The 18,317-nt window shown below is 39.6% G+C and overlaps 1 protein-coding gene across 1 annotated transcript in view; it reads right to left on the bottom strand.

Moving 5' to 3' along the window:
• Positions 1–18,317, bottom strand: part of CCSER1 (coiled-coil serine rich protein 1) — a 441,008-nt gene that overhangs the window by 315,912 nt on the left and 106,779 nt on the right. Inside the window, exon 5 of the mRNA XM_065634301.1 lies at positions 1,048–1,168. Within this exon, the coding sequence (XP_065490373.1) occupies positions 1,048–1,168 (121 nt within the window). The remainder of the gene's footprint in view (positions 1–1,047; positions 1,169–18,317) is intronic.

The following is an 18,317-nucleotide window of genomic DNA, read 5'->3' as shown; positions in this document are numbered from 1 at the left end:
TACTGTGTCTGCTTCATGACGTGACATGATCTGTAGCTCTAAAACAATTGAACAGCAAATAATACCTTCCAAAAAAAATCTGAAAATCAGAAACCTGATGGCAGCTGAAGTCAAAATGCACAAACCAGCTTTCGATGAGCCAGCTCAGAGGGCTACATATTGCCATCGCCATTCTGAACTGCAGGGCAGTCACAAAGATACCAGTCACATGAAGCACAGAAGCACCTGCTTAAATTTAAATCCTGTAAATCCAAAATGATGCGCTTGAATTTCACTACAGTTTTTTTTCAAGCACTAGCAGCACATGAAGGGTGTTTTTTTTTTTTTTTTTGTGTGTTCACATTTTCTGCGTTCACATTTTCTGCGTTCACTTCCGGAGAGCACGCAGCAGCAGCACAGTGTCTGCTCACAGACACGTGTGTCTGAGAAACTGCTTTTTCCCCACTGCCCCTTGCACTGTGAGCTTTCAGCTCCTAGCCTGCCCAGGCAAACTGAAGCTAAGCTGTTGTAAGGCAGAACATCCAGTTAAGAAACAACCCTCCTCGCTGACATTGCAAGACAAATGTTACTACACATGATACGGGTATGGTTCTCATCTGATGCAAGATATCTACCGCACTTTTGAAGATATCATATCTTATATAACAGCAGTAAAATAGTCACTGAAAAATACTGAAATATCTCAGATGAGCAGAGCATTTAGGATTGACATTCTTTCTAAAGATCAACTGCTGACTAGAAATACTGTGCAAGAATAAAAGGACTATTTAAACAAAAAGAATCACTTTATTAAGCTTGTTAAAAAGTCAGTTTCTTACAGTATAAATGCCCATTCCCTCCATATACCTCATTACCAAAAGCCTTGGGGAAAAAGGTTGGCTAACAAACAAAAGCAACAGCCCAGCCTCAAGCCAATTTCTGCTTTTGGAAATGCCTCTGTAAGCCCTGATGAAACAGAAAGGAGGTGCGTATGCACGTCCACAAGAAGGAATCTGGCCTAACATGTAAATTGCACTTGGAAAAGATCATCTTATTTGAATAACTCACTGTTTAGACACATCAGGCATTATCATCTGTTCCTTCTTCCTCGTATCCACTGTTGGCTCTACAGGGGTAAGTACTACAGCAGCACATGAGACTATGGACTGGTATGAGTCCTCCCGGCAAACTGCAAAGACAAAAAAAAAAAATCTCACTGTTAAAGAGTGAAATTAGTTCATATTTTAAAAGTTTAAAATAAAAACAATTTTTTAAAAAATTAAGTCATACTGTGATCGACAAAAATGCAAATGATTAATCAGACTTCACTGTGGTCACCTGCAATGAAAACTTTGGATTTTTTCACATTTCCTAAAGTGCTTGCTTGGCACTTTTTTTTTGCCAGAGGTTGATATCCCCATCGTCACTCACTGCCTTTCAGCCAGCACAAGATCTGTCGTCAGGCTGCTCATTGGCGTGTCTGAGTCCTATAATAATTCATATTCCCATAAATGACATCAGAACATGATGCACTTTTTCCTTTTTCACAACAATCTGAAAATGAGTGTGGGAATCAGGGAGGGTTTTCAGGCAAACCTCCCACTCGCAGAAATTTCGGACTTAATAAGAAAATAGATTTGAGAACATCTGATTAGTGTTGTGGGGTGGTTTTTTTTGTCTTCAACTGTCTCACTTTAACCCAAAAAGGAAAAATCCAAATGGTCTGGGAGTGATCTCTGATATATTGACTCATGTTTTCCATTAATACAAATTATTTATGTATTACTGTGCTGGATGATATGACTTAGATGATACACAGAGCTGGAAGAATGATCATGTACTTCAGCTGAGCGTCTGGCTCAATCAGCACTAACACATGAATACTCAAAATTTCCCGACCTCCAGACAATCACATTTCTTAAAAGTTCCATGTATTCTAAGTTCTAAATTGCAATTATCACTAGTAATTTAGTACTTAGCAGTCACCACTCCTACTGATTTTGAAGATATAGATTTCCTTTACAGCCAAGGTGTACCTTTATGAGCCAAATAAAAACTGGAATTAGGAGCTGGTTGTATTGAACAAAGCACAGCAGCTTCTTACGTTCTGGATTTATGGAACTATTATATATCATGTATAAACAAGAAGAAATGTGGTGACCTATCTTTTAAGCAGAAAGTCACACAGTATTTTATATGTAGAACATATGCAACTGTTTTACATAGTGTACACATGCACATACACAGCCGATACATAGCCCGTAAAACAAGGATGACGGCTACAAATTCTCAGCAACTGGAAGCCAGAAAGAACCTATTTTACAAGCACATATAGTTATGCAAGATTGTGACAGCTGGGAATGTTGAACTGCGACATTTATCGGTGGAAGACTTGCTTCTGAAAACTTACCCACCTTCCATAATCCACAACTGTGTGCCGCCTCCTTATTTCCCACAGAAAACATATTTTTGCATAACCTATGCTCCTCTTACAAGAGAAGCAGAACTGGAGTAAAACTTCATGCATATTGCCTTGACTGGGTCAAGAACAACAACTGTGCTGGTTTACCCTGAGCACTCAGATTCCATTCAGCATAAATTCGCACATCAAGATCTGCTCCGTGCCCGACCAGCACCCTGGAGCAGTAACTGGAGCTTTAAGGCAGCCAGAAAATCGATTTTAAGGAACAGGTCAGAACAGGGTTGGGTATTTCTACAAAGGTCAAAAAAGTGCAAAGGTCTTTTTTGTTTTCAGAGCAATTCTGAGCCATTCAGCAAGCAGTACAAGCAGCTCGAGTGCGAGCACATTGTGGCAGGAAGAAAATCTTTTTGTGGAGTACATGTAATTACATTTAATGCATTTGCTGTTCTCCAGCATTGCTTATGCTTGTATTTTTAAATATTAATGTGCACATTGCACTAAGTGACTACGACACAGTACTGAAACCTTACCCTCATTTTCCTTTGGAACAAGAGCTACTCAAAACTTCGTCACTACGATAAACACTCACCTCCAAACCATGGTCATAGCCGAAGAGAACTTGCTGTATTGCCTACAGGTACTTAAGCAGGAGACATATTCTAGCTTCATACATAACAAATTAACTAGGGAACTAATGCAAAACACATTGAACTAGAAAGACTACGTAAGAAAAAAAATAAATTGATTATTTTTATCCTGCTATGTTATCTGCAACTAGCAGACCATCTTCTAGCAAAGTGCAATACAAAATAGTGTCTCCTCATTGCAATGAGTGACTGAATATGTGCAAATACAAACATTTATGTCTGTTTGACTCTTCATTACAGTCAAGGATTGTAAAAGAAGAGTGATACTGATATTCAGTACTTGAATGTTAACCTGAAACACTGATAAAAAAGGGAGACTAAAGGATGAAACAAATATGTATTTTTCTTTAAAAGAGCTGGGGTACCACTTCAATACATAGTTATTACTTCAAAACTTGTAAAAGGTCTGGTGACCATGAAAGCAACACAGGGCAGGATTTTCCCTGGATCAGCCACTGTCCATCAGGGAAGTTACAAAGAAAGAGAAAATAGGAAACAAGTAACACAGATGACACTACTGGTCTCCTGCCATTTACAGAAATTTCACAAATGAATAAAAGCGTGAAATTGCTTTTATTTAATAATTAATGCTATATAGGGGTTGTATAATCCCCTCATTTCCAGCTAAAGACAAATCCGGCAGTCACCCAGTGATCTGGGCTCACTGAATTCAGTATCCTCGCCTTCCAGACAGCGACAGCTTTGCTCTGGCCTTTGAAAATCACTGCAATTCCTCCTTTTCATCTCCAGCCTCTGTGCACACCGTTATAAGCCATTATGGGACATTATAATTAACTAAAATGTCATGAAATAGCGACAGCACAGCACCAAGTAATTTTCACCTACTGGAGTGTATTCTCTTATTATCTGTTCATAACTTGCATTAAAATAATGAGAATGTGCTTGAATGTGCTCTCAACTTTAACACTGATGGAGATGGGCACAGTTTTACTTAAGGAGACTTGTTTTCATTTTACACTCCAAACTTCTCTTGAGTGTAGCTTCTTTTCTACACCTTCATTTTTATGTACAAGTGGTTTATATTACTCCAAAAAAATGCCCATTAGTGATGTCCACATATCATACTCTTAATGAATCCAAATCTCTGAGATCCTCAGAATATTACAGACCTCAGAATACCAAACCAATACACTAAGGGATTATCCCTTTTAACCATAAATCCTCTTGTGTCAAATTTGTAATTCCTTTAGGAGATTAATATTTAGTATCTCTGAATGTGTTATACACTGAATACCTTCAAAAAAAAAAAAGAGTAGTTCAATGGAAGTGAGTTGGGCTTTCTCAGTATCATTGCATCTACTTTCTTCACAATTCATCCATTACGTGAACCAGCTAACCATTGTAGTGAAATAATACAAGTGGAGGAACATCTTTACTATTATTAAGAAAATGTTTTTCTTAGTGAAATAAAAGACACTACATACCAAATACAAGTCATGTGAAGGACAACTCTACAGAAAGAGAAAACAGTCTAACTTCATTTAATACTATTAAAAAAGAGCTGTACGGCTTTTGAAGTTGGATAATTTCTCTCCAGATTTTCAATTTATACTTTAATGATGCATACAGTTTGTTTTCTTCCATTGCCAAGTGTTTTCAAAGTACCCCATGTGTTTATCAGTACGAGTGCTGGTTTGGATTTCCTCTGGTTGGTTTAAGCAGTCCCAGATCATTCACTATCTAAACAGATCTCTACATCTGGAGAAGAAAAACATTCGCTTTTTTTTTCCCCCCTTTTCTCTTTCTTTCAAGAACAATGAGAATGACTAATTGAACAGTTTACTTCTACTTTGAACCAATCACTGAAACATTTTTAATTCCCTAAATAGGGCAGTAGGAAGCCTTCAACAGCTACTGAATAGAATGTGTCTCTCTGGAGAATAAAAAGATTTTTGAGCTCTAGGGGTGTCATTTACAATGTCTATTGTTAATTGTACACATTTTTCCCCCTTTTTTTTTTTTAACTAAAGGATAGAGAAAAATCTGGTTATCATCACTATCAAAAAACAGTCTCCCTTGACACAAGATGCGAGTTGTGGTTAGATGAAATTAGCAGCAAGTGCTACCTGCTTCAAGAAAACAGAGGGGAAATGTTCATCTGCGGTGTGCAACGAAGCAAAAGGGATTTGTGACCCAGGGAGACAAAACAGTGAAGTAAAAAAGCTGGGCACTTATTCTGACAATTCCAAGTATTTACACTTCTGCCTGTGTAGCTTAAAGTAATCAGCTCCCATCGGTCAATAGACAGATCAAGTCTGGAAATAACCGCTGTTTAATCTAAAAAATCTTCTGCTTTGGTAAAAAAGTAGGTGACCAGCCACAAGGGTGGAAGGCGCTAAATACTCTCCCAATTTCAGTTCCATACCCTCTTTCTCAGCCCCAGAAGCACAACGAAATCTTTTAATACTTTGTTATTAGACTCTAAAGCCCAAGGAGACATTCAGACTCTTCAAAGCAACACAAAAGGTCAAGGTAATTTGGGTAAATGACATTTTTGACCATCCACTTAAAAAAAGCCTAATATTAAAAAACAAAAATAGCCTAATTTTCCTGTTGCCTGATTCTAGATTTGATGATGGTCTCCGGGAAAAACAGAAAACTAAATGGATCTCTTTTATTATTAGTTCAACAGTTATTCTAGGGCCTGTTGTCCCTTCAAAACAGCAACATTTCACAATATTGGCCAAATGAATACTTAAGAGAATGAGACTATATGTTCACAGTCCCCAAAGGCTTTGCTATAATAATTCCGTAATAAAACCACAGGCTCAATTCTTAAACACAGTATAGTCCCAACCAGAAATTTTGTAATAGCAACAATTACAGAGCCATTACAGGCAAACAAATTATTTTCTACCAGGTTCTTATGTCTCCCGCCTCTTTGGTAATGTTCCTGAAGGCTGCACACACGCATCTGCTTTGTGCTGCCCACACCAGTACATCATGTGGCACTGAGGAGCCAGGGAACTCTTCTCATTTTCGCGGTTCTGTAGCGATTACCCGCACCCTTGCTTTTGTAATCTACCTTTGTTCGTTGTTACAAGCCACCGTGATAATATAGTAACAGCCACATGTGAAACTTGGTTCTACTGACTTGTACTCCACGCATAAGGAATTAAACTGTATGCAGCAGTGACGCTGCTTGTTTTAATGTTAATGCTTAATGGGATGCTGCCCTTGGTGTTGATACCGAATGGGAGGGCATGCCTGTCACCTGAGGACCCTGTGGCGAGGGGAAGTGATGGAGACACGAGATAGCCACCTAGATACTGATGATGCTGCTGGCCCACTTCTCACACATTTTCTCTTAAGTATTGACAGAACAACGTAGTTTGGTCCCTCTCAGGACAGGCAGCACCTTAAATGCTGCTCACTCTTCTCAAGCATCCTCCCCCAGTTTCCAAGAACTTGCAGACTTGCTTAAATAGAGGGACTGTGTCTGTATTTACTAATCCCTCGTGGATTTTATGAATTTGTTCAATTACTTCTGTGCTTGCATGAATTCGTAGCGTCTACATCCTGCAGAGTTCAAAGCAGAACCAGAGGTTATGTGAAGAAATATTTTATTAGCCCATTTTACACTTGCTACCAACTAGTTTCATTTGACTCCCCCAGCTTCAGTATTGGAAAAGACAATGTGCAATTCCCCCTTCACTTTCCACCCAGGATTTTACAGGCTTCTTTTGGGTGCTTTGCCAGTCATCTCTCTTACAGGCTGCAGAATCTGCATTTGTACCTGTACAACCGCTGTTCCACACCTCTGCCCAGCCGGCTGACCTCTCCATGAAGAACCAGTCCTGGCTGCAGTTCCCACAGTGATGGATCACCGCAGTAACACCGGGAGAAACTAGAACTGCCTTCACGGAAAATTAAGTAGGTTAGCTTTTCAGCTGTAACTACTGCACTCCTAAAACATTCTAAGTATATCTATTTATGCTTGAGGCTGCTTCTAAAATATTTTCCTACACAGTGAACTACTTAAAGCAAATATTGTTCCAAGCAGCCTAGACAGGAAATGAAAAAACAACGTTCAAAAATAAAAGCATATTCTATATCCAGTAGGTAGGTATTGCTTCTCAATATCAAAAAGCATTGTTTCAATGTTAACATTAGGACTTTTAAAATAACAGCTAACTTTCATTAGCTTTTAGCAACATTATCAGTCAGGGTGATGTCACAGGCTTGAATTTTTAGCACTGTGGTCTGTGACTTGTTTTGTGACATGCACATGAATAAAAACCACATGCATAAAAGGAAAGGTTGTGATGAAAGACTAATGATGTGAGCCCCAACAAGAATGTCTAATTCTGCCAAATAGCAGGAACTCTCATAATAGTACAGTATGAATATCCATTAGAATAAAAAGTGGAGGCTTAGTCATTCAATCTAGGATGTATGGTAACAAACACCACGTGGTCCAAATAAGTGCATGCACAACTTTTGCTTTACTTATTAAACTGCCTTTATCTCAACCCATGAGTTTTCTCTTCCAATTTATTCTTCCAATTTTCTCCCCAACCCATCATAGGAGAGTGAGCGAGCGGCTGCGTGGTGCTTAGCTGCCGTCTGGGGCTAAAGCATGGCTGTCCCAGCTGTTTGTGCACCTGGCACTGCGTGAGAAGATGAAAAGTCCTTGCTATGACTAAATCATCAGCGTATTATCAACATTATTCTCATTCTAAATCCAAAACACAGCACTATATCAGCTACTAGGAAAAAAATTAACTCTATCCCAGCCAAAACCAGGACAACAGGGAGAAAATCCCAACAGGGATTTCACCAGCCACAAGAGGCAGCTGCCCTCAAATTCTTTTTTCAGCCAAGAGGAGAATAACAGTTTTAGTTCTGGTTTTGATCATGTTTGGTTTTCTATTTAAGCTGCGTGTTGCCTTCAAGAAAAGGAGAGAAACAGGAGTGACTGTGACACTGCCATCTTAAAAGGAGGAATATAAAAAGACCTGCAGGGCATTTCTGTAGGCACAATACAAGCCCCTGAAGGAATGACTACTCTAACAACAATATCCTCCACTGTCATTCACTGAAAGTAAAACTGTCAAAACTCAATAGCAAGCATTCGCGGGAGCATAGTCTCTTGGCTTCAACTATTATTCTTGGCTTAGCTGAAATAAAGACTGACAGGCAAGCCAGATTAATTTATTGTTGTTCTTATTGAATAGCTGTAGTCACAAGAAATTAATTTAAACAATTAATACACGATAAACTGCCAAAAGCACAGTTTCCCCAAGAGAAATTATTAAAGAAAATCAGAATGTCAGCTCTCCTTGCAGTTTGCAACAACAAAAGCTCACCAGGAAAATGATGTGAGGTATTTTTGTTTTGCAAGAGTACGAGGCTGTTTGGCTTTCTGTTATAACCTATTGGCACCCAGTAGCAGGAGCACCAGGTCCAGTGGAGCTGTGCATCTTCTCGGTCACAGAACGAGCCTTTTCCAACCTGAGTGACAAGCAAACCAGCGAGCAGTCCCTCCAGCAGCACATTGGTCACAGCTACTCCTGACTCATTCCTCCTTTCACAGAAGTCACTCAGACTGTGCATTAGAAATTTAAGCGGACACTGAAAAGATTAGAGGATCTGTAATAAAAATGTTCTCCCTTTTCTCAAAGAACACATCTTCCATATGTATTATAAAGTGCAAATAATGTATTTCACACCTTTGCCCCCTCTAACGTGGGTGGCTTCATTTTTTTTTTTTTTTAATCTCTTGAGGGAGTTTTGCTGTCATTGTTTCTCTTTAACAATTAAAATTGCCCCAACCCTGGAACCTTGCTAAGTTAATAACTCAGATAAGTCCAATATTTGCACATTTCCCTTGAGAAACTTCAAGATCACTATGTGCTAAACCGGTATTGAGGTTTTCCGGTACTGTTTAATAAATCTAACACGACGTACCAAATAAAAATCAATCTCCTTAGGAAATGACAATAAACGCATATTGGGGAAAGTTAATTCCACCTTATGCTTCCGAGGCACCACTGGGCAAGGCTGAGCCCACCAGCCACGGTGGCTGCACCTCGCTGATAACACAGCTGAGATGGGAAAAAGCTGCTGCGCAACAGCAGCCAGTAGAGGAGAGTGAGAATATGTGAGAGGAGCAGCCCTGCAGACACCAGGGCCAGTGAAAGAGGAGGCAGCAAGGGATAGAGCAGCTTGGTGGGCACTTTTAAAATTATGCCCATTTACACAGTTTGCAGATTTTGCTGTACTTTGTTTGTTGCATATAATTAACTAGATTTCAAGGCCAAATGAAACTTGGCCATCTGATCTGATGTGGCACAGGTACATGCTGTGGTTCTTCTGAAAGTTCAATATTACAGTATTCCTGATGAAAACTTGGAAGAGCAGAGACCGCTGCTGTGCCAGGTTCATATGCGATCTGCCAAGTTCTTCCAATTAATGGTCAAAGAAAACAGCATAATTTTTTCCATTGATTTTCAGAAGTGGAGAGGGCTAGCCAACCATCTATGCTGGAGATAACGGATATGTCAAGCAAAATATACACACTTGTCTTAAAAGCAATAAAACAACTGATCGTTACACTGATGCCTTTTCACACTTCCTCTAAAAGTGTCAAATAGCAGAAAAAACTCACTAAGGCTGTAAATCTAACTGAGTTTTGAGGGCCATGTATTTTAATTTAAAGCTAAATAAATTGAAATAGCAATAGATTATGCTTGGCAAAAAGGATCAGGGTCAAACTGACACACAGGTCAGGCAAGCTCAGCAGCCTCGAGGAGCCATTAAACTGGACGATACGAAGAGTGTTTGAATGGAGCCCAACGGAGGATTATACCCCTAGAGACAACGCAGCCTGTCACTGCACATCTGGAGTAGAGTTTTGGTTCACGGCAAACCAGTAACTCTATGTGCTTCCTTTGCAAAAGTGTCCAACACGAGCCTTGGCTGTACAAATAGGGAATCGGTGGCTCTGAAGTCACTGAAGTCAGGCTCATCTCATTCACCATCTCATATCCCAACACTGGCTGAAGGGTGCCTTCATTATCCTGCACGTGATCCTGTGTGGAATCCAACTCCAGACCTCCCTGAACAAGGCATATCAGAAGATAAACTGCAGCTTTAAGAGCAATTAAACTATTATGGGGGAAAACCCAGAACTTAAAACGGTGGCTGGCTGTGTTTAGACATTCAAAAATTGACCAATAACTTTCTGGTTCTTCGGAGACCAGACTTGCTGAATTGAGGCCCCTGTCTAACTGTGAAAGTCACAGAAGCCGGTTGCTCAAGGCCGTGCTACAAGGGTGCGAGACATAGATCCTTCAGTTATCCTGACCTGTCAAGCAGTGGGTTTAATTATACGAGTGGTCATGGCAAGCAAAATAATATTAGTATGGAGAGAGAACTTTCTTAAGGAAAACTGTCTCAAAAATATATCCAAATCTTCTTCCTCTTCCTGCAATTTTCAGATCTGGTACTGACATTTTACATTGCAGCCCCACAGAGTTCAACAGAGTGAAAGAAGAATCATGTACCAGCAAATTACATATAAAACTACATGGTTTTAATTTCTTGCAAAAATATTTCCTCTGCACAGGTCATAACTCCGGACAACACGCAAATGTCTGTTAACTGACCGTGTGTTTGGCAACCACATGTAAATATGCCTGAAAATCTTCAGAACCTAACTTGCAAAGAAATTCAGTTGCTTCTCATTTTGTGGTACACATTAAGTTCTTCATAGAACACACAAACCTACCAACCAATGCAACACTTAAACCCAAGGCATCACAGATTCAGCACGGGCTGTTCAGATTCTACCAATCGTAACAACTGCACAGCAAAGAACAAATAAACACGGCACTTTTATTTTATTGGCAACCAACCATTTGGAGAGCAGATAATACCAAAACATACATTTGTGTATTATCCCTCTACCTTGATTTAAGCACCTTTATCCTGGTTTTGGCTCTAAAAAGGAAAGAGTGCCATTTAGTGGTCAGGTAGCTTTACTGCGCCGGTTAAACTGAACGCAATCCTGTACACCGATAATATTAGTAAGAGGATTGCACATGCCAAGCAATGGCATTGTTATTAATCCTGTTGGTTTTACTTGATGAAATACTGTAAATGGGTTTTTTTGGAGAGGAAAGATGACCTTTTACTTAAAGCATGATTTGGAACCTGCACTGAACCTTGTTGTGTTTCATCTCCTCCGACAGCAAAAAACTACCTGCATTTTCTCCTGCACTCCACCCCATCATAATCTAGGCTATAACTTTTATGAATACAGAAGAGGATACAGGGATATTCTTTAGGTGCTGGCAGAAAGATATCGCAAAAATCTATTCCAGAGAAAAAGTCATTACGTTCTAAACCAGCAGAAGACGCACAGGAAATAAGAGTAAAACACACGTTACTGGTTTTCGTAGGGTAACTCTCCAGCTGAAGTTAAAAAGTAAGTGGCCAAATTCATCTGGAGATTTCTTTGGATTCACCAGCCTCAGGATTTCCGAACCCAAGGTGAACTGGTTAAATAGAAGCAAAAACAGGAAAACTCAATTCTCAAATTGCACCATTTGTCAAAGCAGATGAAGAGCGTTCATGAATATGGAAGACTGGTTTGTGCATCTGTGAACGCAGCAGAATCTGGCCAAATGACTATTTAAATAGTGAGAACACAGGCACAGCGCCACGTTCCATCTTCCCTGGGGAAATCTTTGATCTTTCCTTCAGATGTCATGCCAGAGGCATCCGAGGAACCACTCAAGTACAACATATCCTTTCCCAAGTTAGCAGAGGGCAAATGGACCAGATTTCTAGGGGTACCTAGAAATGAAGGTAAACCACTGTTTTCTAATCCACAGTGAATCCAGAAACATCTTTTACCTACAGCTAAACACCAAGGAACCCAGCCTTATTTAAAATCAACTATACCCGCCAGTATCCACTGCTTGTTTCCAAAGGGCGCTACTCCCTTTTCCTACATATTTCTGTAGCTTGCTCCTAAAGGGTGGCGTGCACAAACACCAGATGCACACACAAACCCAGGCTCTAGAAAAAACATAGCCTACAGAGCAAAGCTGAAAAAATTAGCTCCCAAGTTTCTAGAATGTAGCGCATGTAACTGCACCGCTCAGTTCTCACCCAAATGTCAACAGCCGGCACCTCCACCACCTCATTTAAACTCCCAGCACTCACTGGAAGGAGTCCCCCTAACTCCAAGAGCACTGCGGATTATCCCGTCTCTTCAGCGGGAAGGTGACTAATGTCACCGAGGCACACAGAGCGCTGCCTTGCACCTTGTAGTGCACGACCAGCCAATTCGGGAACCTCCCCCCCACCAGTTCTTTAAGCTGCTGTGTTTAAGAAGGTCATTTACTTCACTCTCTAGTGAACAATTATGCTTTTAGCTGATTGGAATGTAAGAGCAGGCCTAAGATTAACACTTGACATTTCTTGAAAGCCCTCCAATTTAAAAACAAGAATTATTTGGAATTTACCCAATATTTTTAATATCATATGTATTAATCAAAATAAAACTTCGCTGCTGATAAAATCTTAAATATGAATGTTATATACTGCATTTAATCTACAGTTAAGGAAATATTCAAAATACAAAGATCCAAAAATTGAAGGAAACATACTTAATGCATCACCCTTCTTAAAAATACTTCTCAAAATTGTTCTACGTAATTAATTTGTGTTTGGCAGTGGCATTTAAGCCACCATCTAAAGTAATGGTATTGTATTTGAAAGAGTAACTCCTGCTTCAGTTGAAATTTAGTTTTATAGCTCTGCAATAAATAGATATAAAGAAACACAATTCAGATGTGAGATGCTGTGCATAAAATGTGCTAAAGCTACTGTGCTGAGGCCATCAGCACCCATTTAGATTTAAAAAGCAGGCAACATTTTCTACTCAAAGATTTCTCACTGTCTGCTTTTAGTTTTCTTTCACAGGTCCTGTTTCTCTTTAGTAGATTTGGTTTCAGAGGTACTTGTCTAGTGTAACAATATAAAGCATAAAATACTGTTATGAGGCAGCTGCAATCCCCTGGGATTAAACACTCAACCAAGGGCTCATTTCGCTCCCATTCCCTGTCTGCCTTTGTACAACCGCACAAGCCATGTGGATAGTAATGATTATGTACAGAACCGCTACCCACAGATGAGAAATGCTATGAAAGAGCAATACATTAAAATTTGATACAGATACTACTTCTGAATTCTGAGCATCTATTTTGATATTTAGATCTACTAATGGGTCTGTTGCTGCAATGTGTTTTTAATATGAAGTGCTATATTGAACATTTTACAACCTGTCAATGCTGAGACAGCAGAGAGACTGTTCAGTCTAACAAGCAAATGATTCCCAGAGTGGCACTGTCAGTATTAATGATGTCAGGCCACAAACATGAAAGAAAGGAATGATTGCTTACGTTACGGACCCATGATTCCTTGTGATAGAGTAGGAAGCAAAGATTGCGCAGCAGGGGGCAGGTCACTGCGGCTGCAGATGGGATGTACGTGGGCTCTGCGCCTCCAAGGAAGGTCAAGAATGACGGAAGGACCAGCACGCTGTTCCTCAGTCCCTTCGAATTCAAAGATGCAACAAGTAGCTGAAGACTGAAAACTAAATTTGAGAGTCAGGATGATTGTGGGTTCAAGGTTGAACGTGAAAATCTTAAAGACATACATTTACTGTGGGGTACGTGAAACTTCCCTTCCTGAGATAACTATTCTAATTGTTCTACTTATGAAAAAACCAGACAACAAGAGCTGTCTTTTCAGGATTTCTGGCTGTGTCAGTCAGCCATACCAGCCCTCAGCATGGTGTCTGCCCTAGGAAGTTTTACCCAGCTCTGTGGGTTCCACTTGTGTCACTCTTTGCGATTTTCTCCTGCTGGCACTGTCCCGAAGGAGCCAGAGGAGGCAGCTTGTCTTCTTGTTGTAAGAACATGTTGAGGGCAAGAGAAATATTAGTAAAGCAGAAGGAAATCGTGAGATAACACAGAGTCTTCAGTACTCTTTGTGCAGAAACAACTTAATGTTAAAGCTATCCAGTTATGCCTCTAAATAATAAGAAAATGCGCTGAATGCATTCCTGGTGGGAAGCTTTGGCCATTTGTTTCCTTTCAGTATGCATTTCTATATATGCAAGAAGGAGACAGGCAATTCCTGCTGCTTCTCTACCTACTAAACAGAAAACTTTTCCCTGCCCAGTTACACAATGTCTCTGCTCTTGATTTTTAGGAAAACATGGCTGCCTGTTTAAAGACAAGTTTTCAGATTTTTCACTGAGCAAAAAAAAGTAAAACGAGTGCTGAAATCAATTAGGATGGAATAATTTCTATAGAGAAAATAAAAGTACTTCTTACATTAGCAGCTCTATTTGCAGGTGAACTATTACTGTGCTGTTAAACAGGTATTTCACAGTTTTGACCGTGGAGCTGCATTCTCGAGAGGTATTTTCACAGTTTAGTCACTATTATTACAATATACGAATGCTGAAGTCCAACATAATAGGAATTACCCTTGCAAATAATCTGTAGGAATGCTTTGTCATGTACCTAAATTAGTAATCATAGAACCATTTCAGTTGGACGAGACCCTCAGGATCATTGAGTCCAACCATAACTCTGGCACTAAACCATGTCCCTGGGAAACTCATCCAAACACCTTTCAAACCCCTCCAGGGATGGTGACTCCACCACTGCCCTGGGCAGCCTGTTCCAATGTCTGACAACATTTTGTGGGAAGAATTTTTTCCTACTATCCAACCTAAACCTCCCCTTTGGTTTTGCTTGGGAACGGCTCCTCGAACACGTGAGAAAGTGCTCCACCACTTGCCTCGAGCACGCACGGCTGGGATTTATTCCTCCTCTCTCTCGCCCGCCTCCCCTGCAGCACCTCAGCCAGAAGCACGCGGGCCCCGTAACGCCACTAGGAGCAGAACATTCGACAACAGCAATCAGCTTTAAAAATTTCATGTAGTAAAATTTACATTAACACAGCACTAACTTAGCATTTTTAATAACCTACTGATCAGTGATGAGTAAGCAAGCAATCCACTTCAGTGGCTCGCATTGTGGATACACATTCAAGTGGGTAGTTATCTCAGAAAGCTCCAGTTCCCGGTCAAATCAAGTGCCAAATCTTAGTAATATCAGTGAGGAAAAAAGCACACAGAACATGCATGCACTGCATTGTATACTGGATCAAAGCAGGCAAGCTAATGCTCGTTTCTGTGGAGATCAACCTTTATTAACTAGGTACTGGATAGAGAGGGATAACCATTCAACTGCTCAGTAACCTGACGAGTTTAGGGTGCTACGACTAAATCTGTGGTTGCTCTAAATGCAATATTCTGCTTGGATTTTGTTTTCATTTCTAGGGGTACTGATAAAACATTCACTTAAAACCCACAGCCTTTGTAGACATAATTAGCTTGTTACCAGGTTGCTAATTACTGCTGAAATTAACAGTAGCATACAAGATTTTAAAATAATTATATAAGATGCTGGTGAAGGTTAAACTTACTGACACACAAGCAAATGAACACAATCAAGAACACAAACTGTCCCATTAACACCTTTTGCACTTTGCTGACTTCAGGTTCACGGGAACAACAACTTTGCAGGAGGCTCTGGGGAGAAGGTGGGGATGAAGACACACATGGATACCATACGATTGCTCCACATTTTACAATATATCAGATAATCGGATCATGCAAGTTTTCCCTAATGCTTAAGAATACAATCAGAGTACAGAAAGTTATATGAGGGATGAATTTGGCCTTTTGTGCTGTTATCTCCTGTGTGATTTTAAGTACAATTTTTGAGCATAAGCTATATTATAAAGGAAATATATTAAGTCCTGCAAGATCATTTCTACAAAAAGATGAGCTTCTCTTCTCTATTCATAAGGTCTCCAAGGTAAAGACAGAAGAATGGATAAGAACAGTCACAGCTCTAATCCAGAACAGAAACTCCCAGGTTATCGTGTTATTCTGGACTTTTTATTATAACATCTATATATAGGAATTCCCTGTACTTACAAAACAATTTTTATGAAATGAATTATCACTTCTTTACTGAATTATATCTAACTCCTTATTATCCCAAATGGAGGTAGGCTGCAGTCATAGGTACAGTAAGAAATAAAGTAATTAAAAATTCCCAAATTCTACCAAAGCATACTTCTACAGTATTTTTTCCTTGTGGCCTTAATTCAAATATTTCACACCCTTTATAGCCACTGAATTGCTGCTTTCCTTAATTCACATATTCCATTCAAGCACTTTATAGCCACTGAATCACAGCTTTCCTTTATGTCTTCATATTTCCAAGCAATGCTTGGAGTCGAAACTCTGTATTTGCAAGATCATAAAAGCTTATTCCCTTATAAAGAAAAAAAACTGTTCCCAAAGATTATTTTATGCTATAAGGATTTTTAAAAGTACTTAAGCACCCAACATGCCACAGTTAAACTGAAACTGCATTTTGAGTGAACCTTGAACCAACCTTTTTCAGACAAAACTGGAATGTGGATGAAGAGACCAGACGTAATAGAAAACGCTCATCATTTCTAATTCCATCACTGCTACAAAACAACTCCAGTAAGCAGAAACAGCCCAACCAGCCTGCTAAACAGATATGTTCAGTAATGTAGTCCCTGCACAGGATGGACATCTCTTCACGGACATATAAATTGAGGGGGGGCTCACTCTTGCTGCAGTGATCCCTCAGCACTAGGACCTTTTTGGAGTAAACGTTAATTTGAAGTAACACCCTCTGAAGCCACCGTTTCTTACCCAGCTCTGTAAGGGACAGCTAACACCTTAGAATGCCACGGCATTCATTACGCGTATAAATCACTACACAAAGGACACACAGTTAATTTTATTCATTAATTGTTTGCTGGTTTTGTTACAAAGACTTGGGGCTTAATTAAGGACCACAGGAATAGTCTTTCATGTTTTCTGACAGATGCTGTCATAGCCGAAAGTGTTCAGAGACTTTCTTCTCCCTCCCAGTTATCCTGATGTCCTCTACAGTCATCCTACCAATGCAGGGCACTATCATAGAATCATACAATAGTTTAAGCTGGAAATTTTCAGGGACCATCAGAGAGTTTTGTATGGTTGATGCTGCTGTTACAGTTAAAATTCCCCTGACTTTGGAGAAGTATGCGCTGCCAGCATCTCACCCCACAGTGCTCTTCAGGTAACTTATTAAAAGATGCTGCAACTTCATTTGGTAAAGAGTAAGAAAGATAAAACTGTGCAGATAGCTATATATAAAACAGCTCCAATGTCGGAGTGGTAATTAATTAAAAATAAAAGAGCGAGGCCACCACTTTCTAAACCAATATACTTAAGCTGGTAAAATTTGTCATCCAAGCAGTATGATAAGGTCTCAGATAAAATGTTTGCCATGTAACTAAAAACTTCATACAAGCAGGTAATAGATACAACTCTCTTGGCTCTGGAACATCTGGAAGGAATCTTACTTCACTGTTTTGCTAGAATTTAGCTTTTCCACACTTTAGTTGACAATGCAAATCCTTCAGCTGCATCTCAATTCTTTCTTATAACAAAGATTATAAAAACAAACATGTAAAACAGAGGGAATTTTTTTCTTCCTTCAGAATATTATTAATTTATTATTTCTTAGCAGTAATATTCATCCAGAGCAGTTGATATCAAACAGTGGATGCTAAGGATTCTGGCAAACAAATCAAAATGATGATTCTACCATAAAGAGGCTACTAAGCCAAAAGTCCATTAACGGACAGAATCTTGAACAAAGAATAAACTGAGGAATGTGTGATCCTGACACAGAGGGTTTTACACTGCTGAGCTGCTCATCTTCACCAGCAAGGCTAAGAACCACCAGTTACATTTTGCAAGCAACATGAGCACCAAAACCAAACTACTGAACCTGGTACTATTCAAGTTTATATTTAGGCACCAGTACGCATTCAGGGATGGTTAAGCATGTAAAAGCAAAGTCCGACTGCTGATCTAAGTGCAGATCTAACTAACCAAAGCCAAATCATTCACCTTCTTCGAGAGTTTTATGTAAACACCAAAAGAAATAACAATATTTGTACTATTTTGGGGACTGATGTATACATTTACTGAAAGCATTATCCCAGCATGACCGTGTATGGGAGAGTCTCAAGAGCTCTGCATTTATTCTCAAAATTATTCTAGAACAAATACGCTCCGTTTATTACCACAACCTTTTTCTTTTCCCTCGTGGCAACAT

This window comes from Caloenas nicobarica, chromosome 4, assembly GCF_036013445.1.
Source record: "Caloenas nicobarica isolate bCalNic1 chromosome 4, bCalNic1.hap1, whole genome shotgun sequence".
Classification (NCBI taxonomy): domain Eukaryota; kingdom Metazoa; phylum Chordata; class Aves; order Columbiformes; family Columbidae; genus Caloenas; species Caloenas nicobarica.
This window is presented reverse-complemented; position numbering and strand designations above follow the sequence as displayed.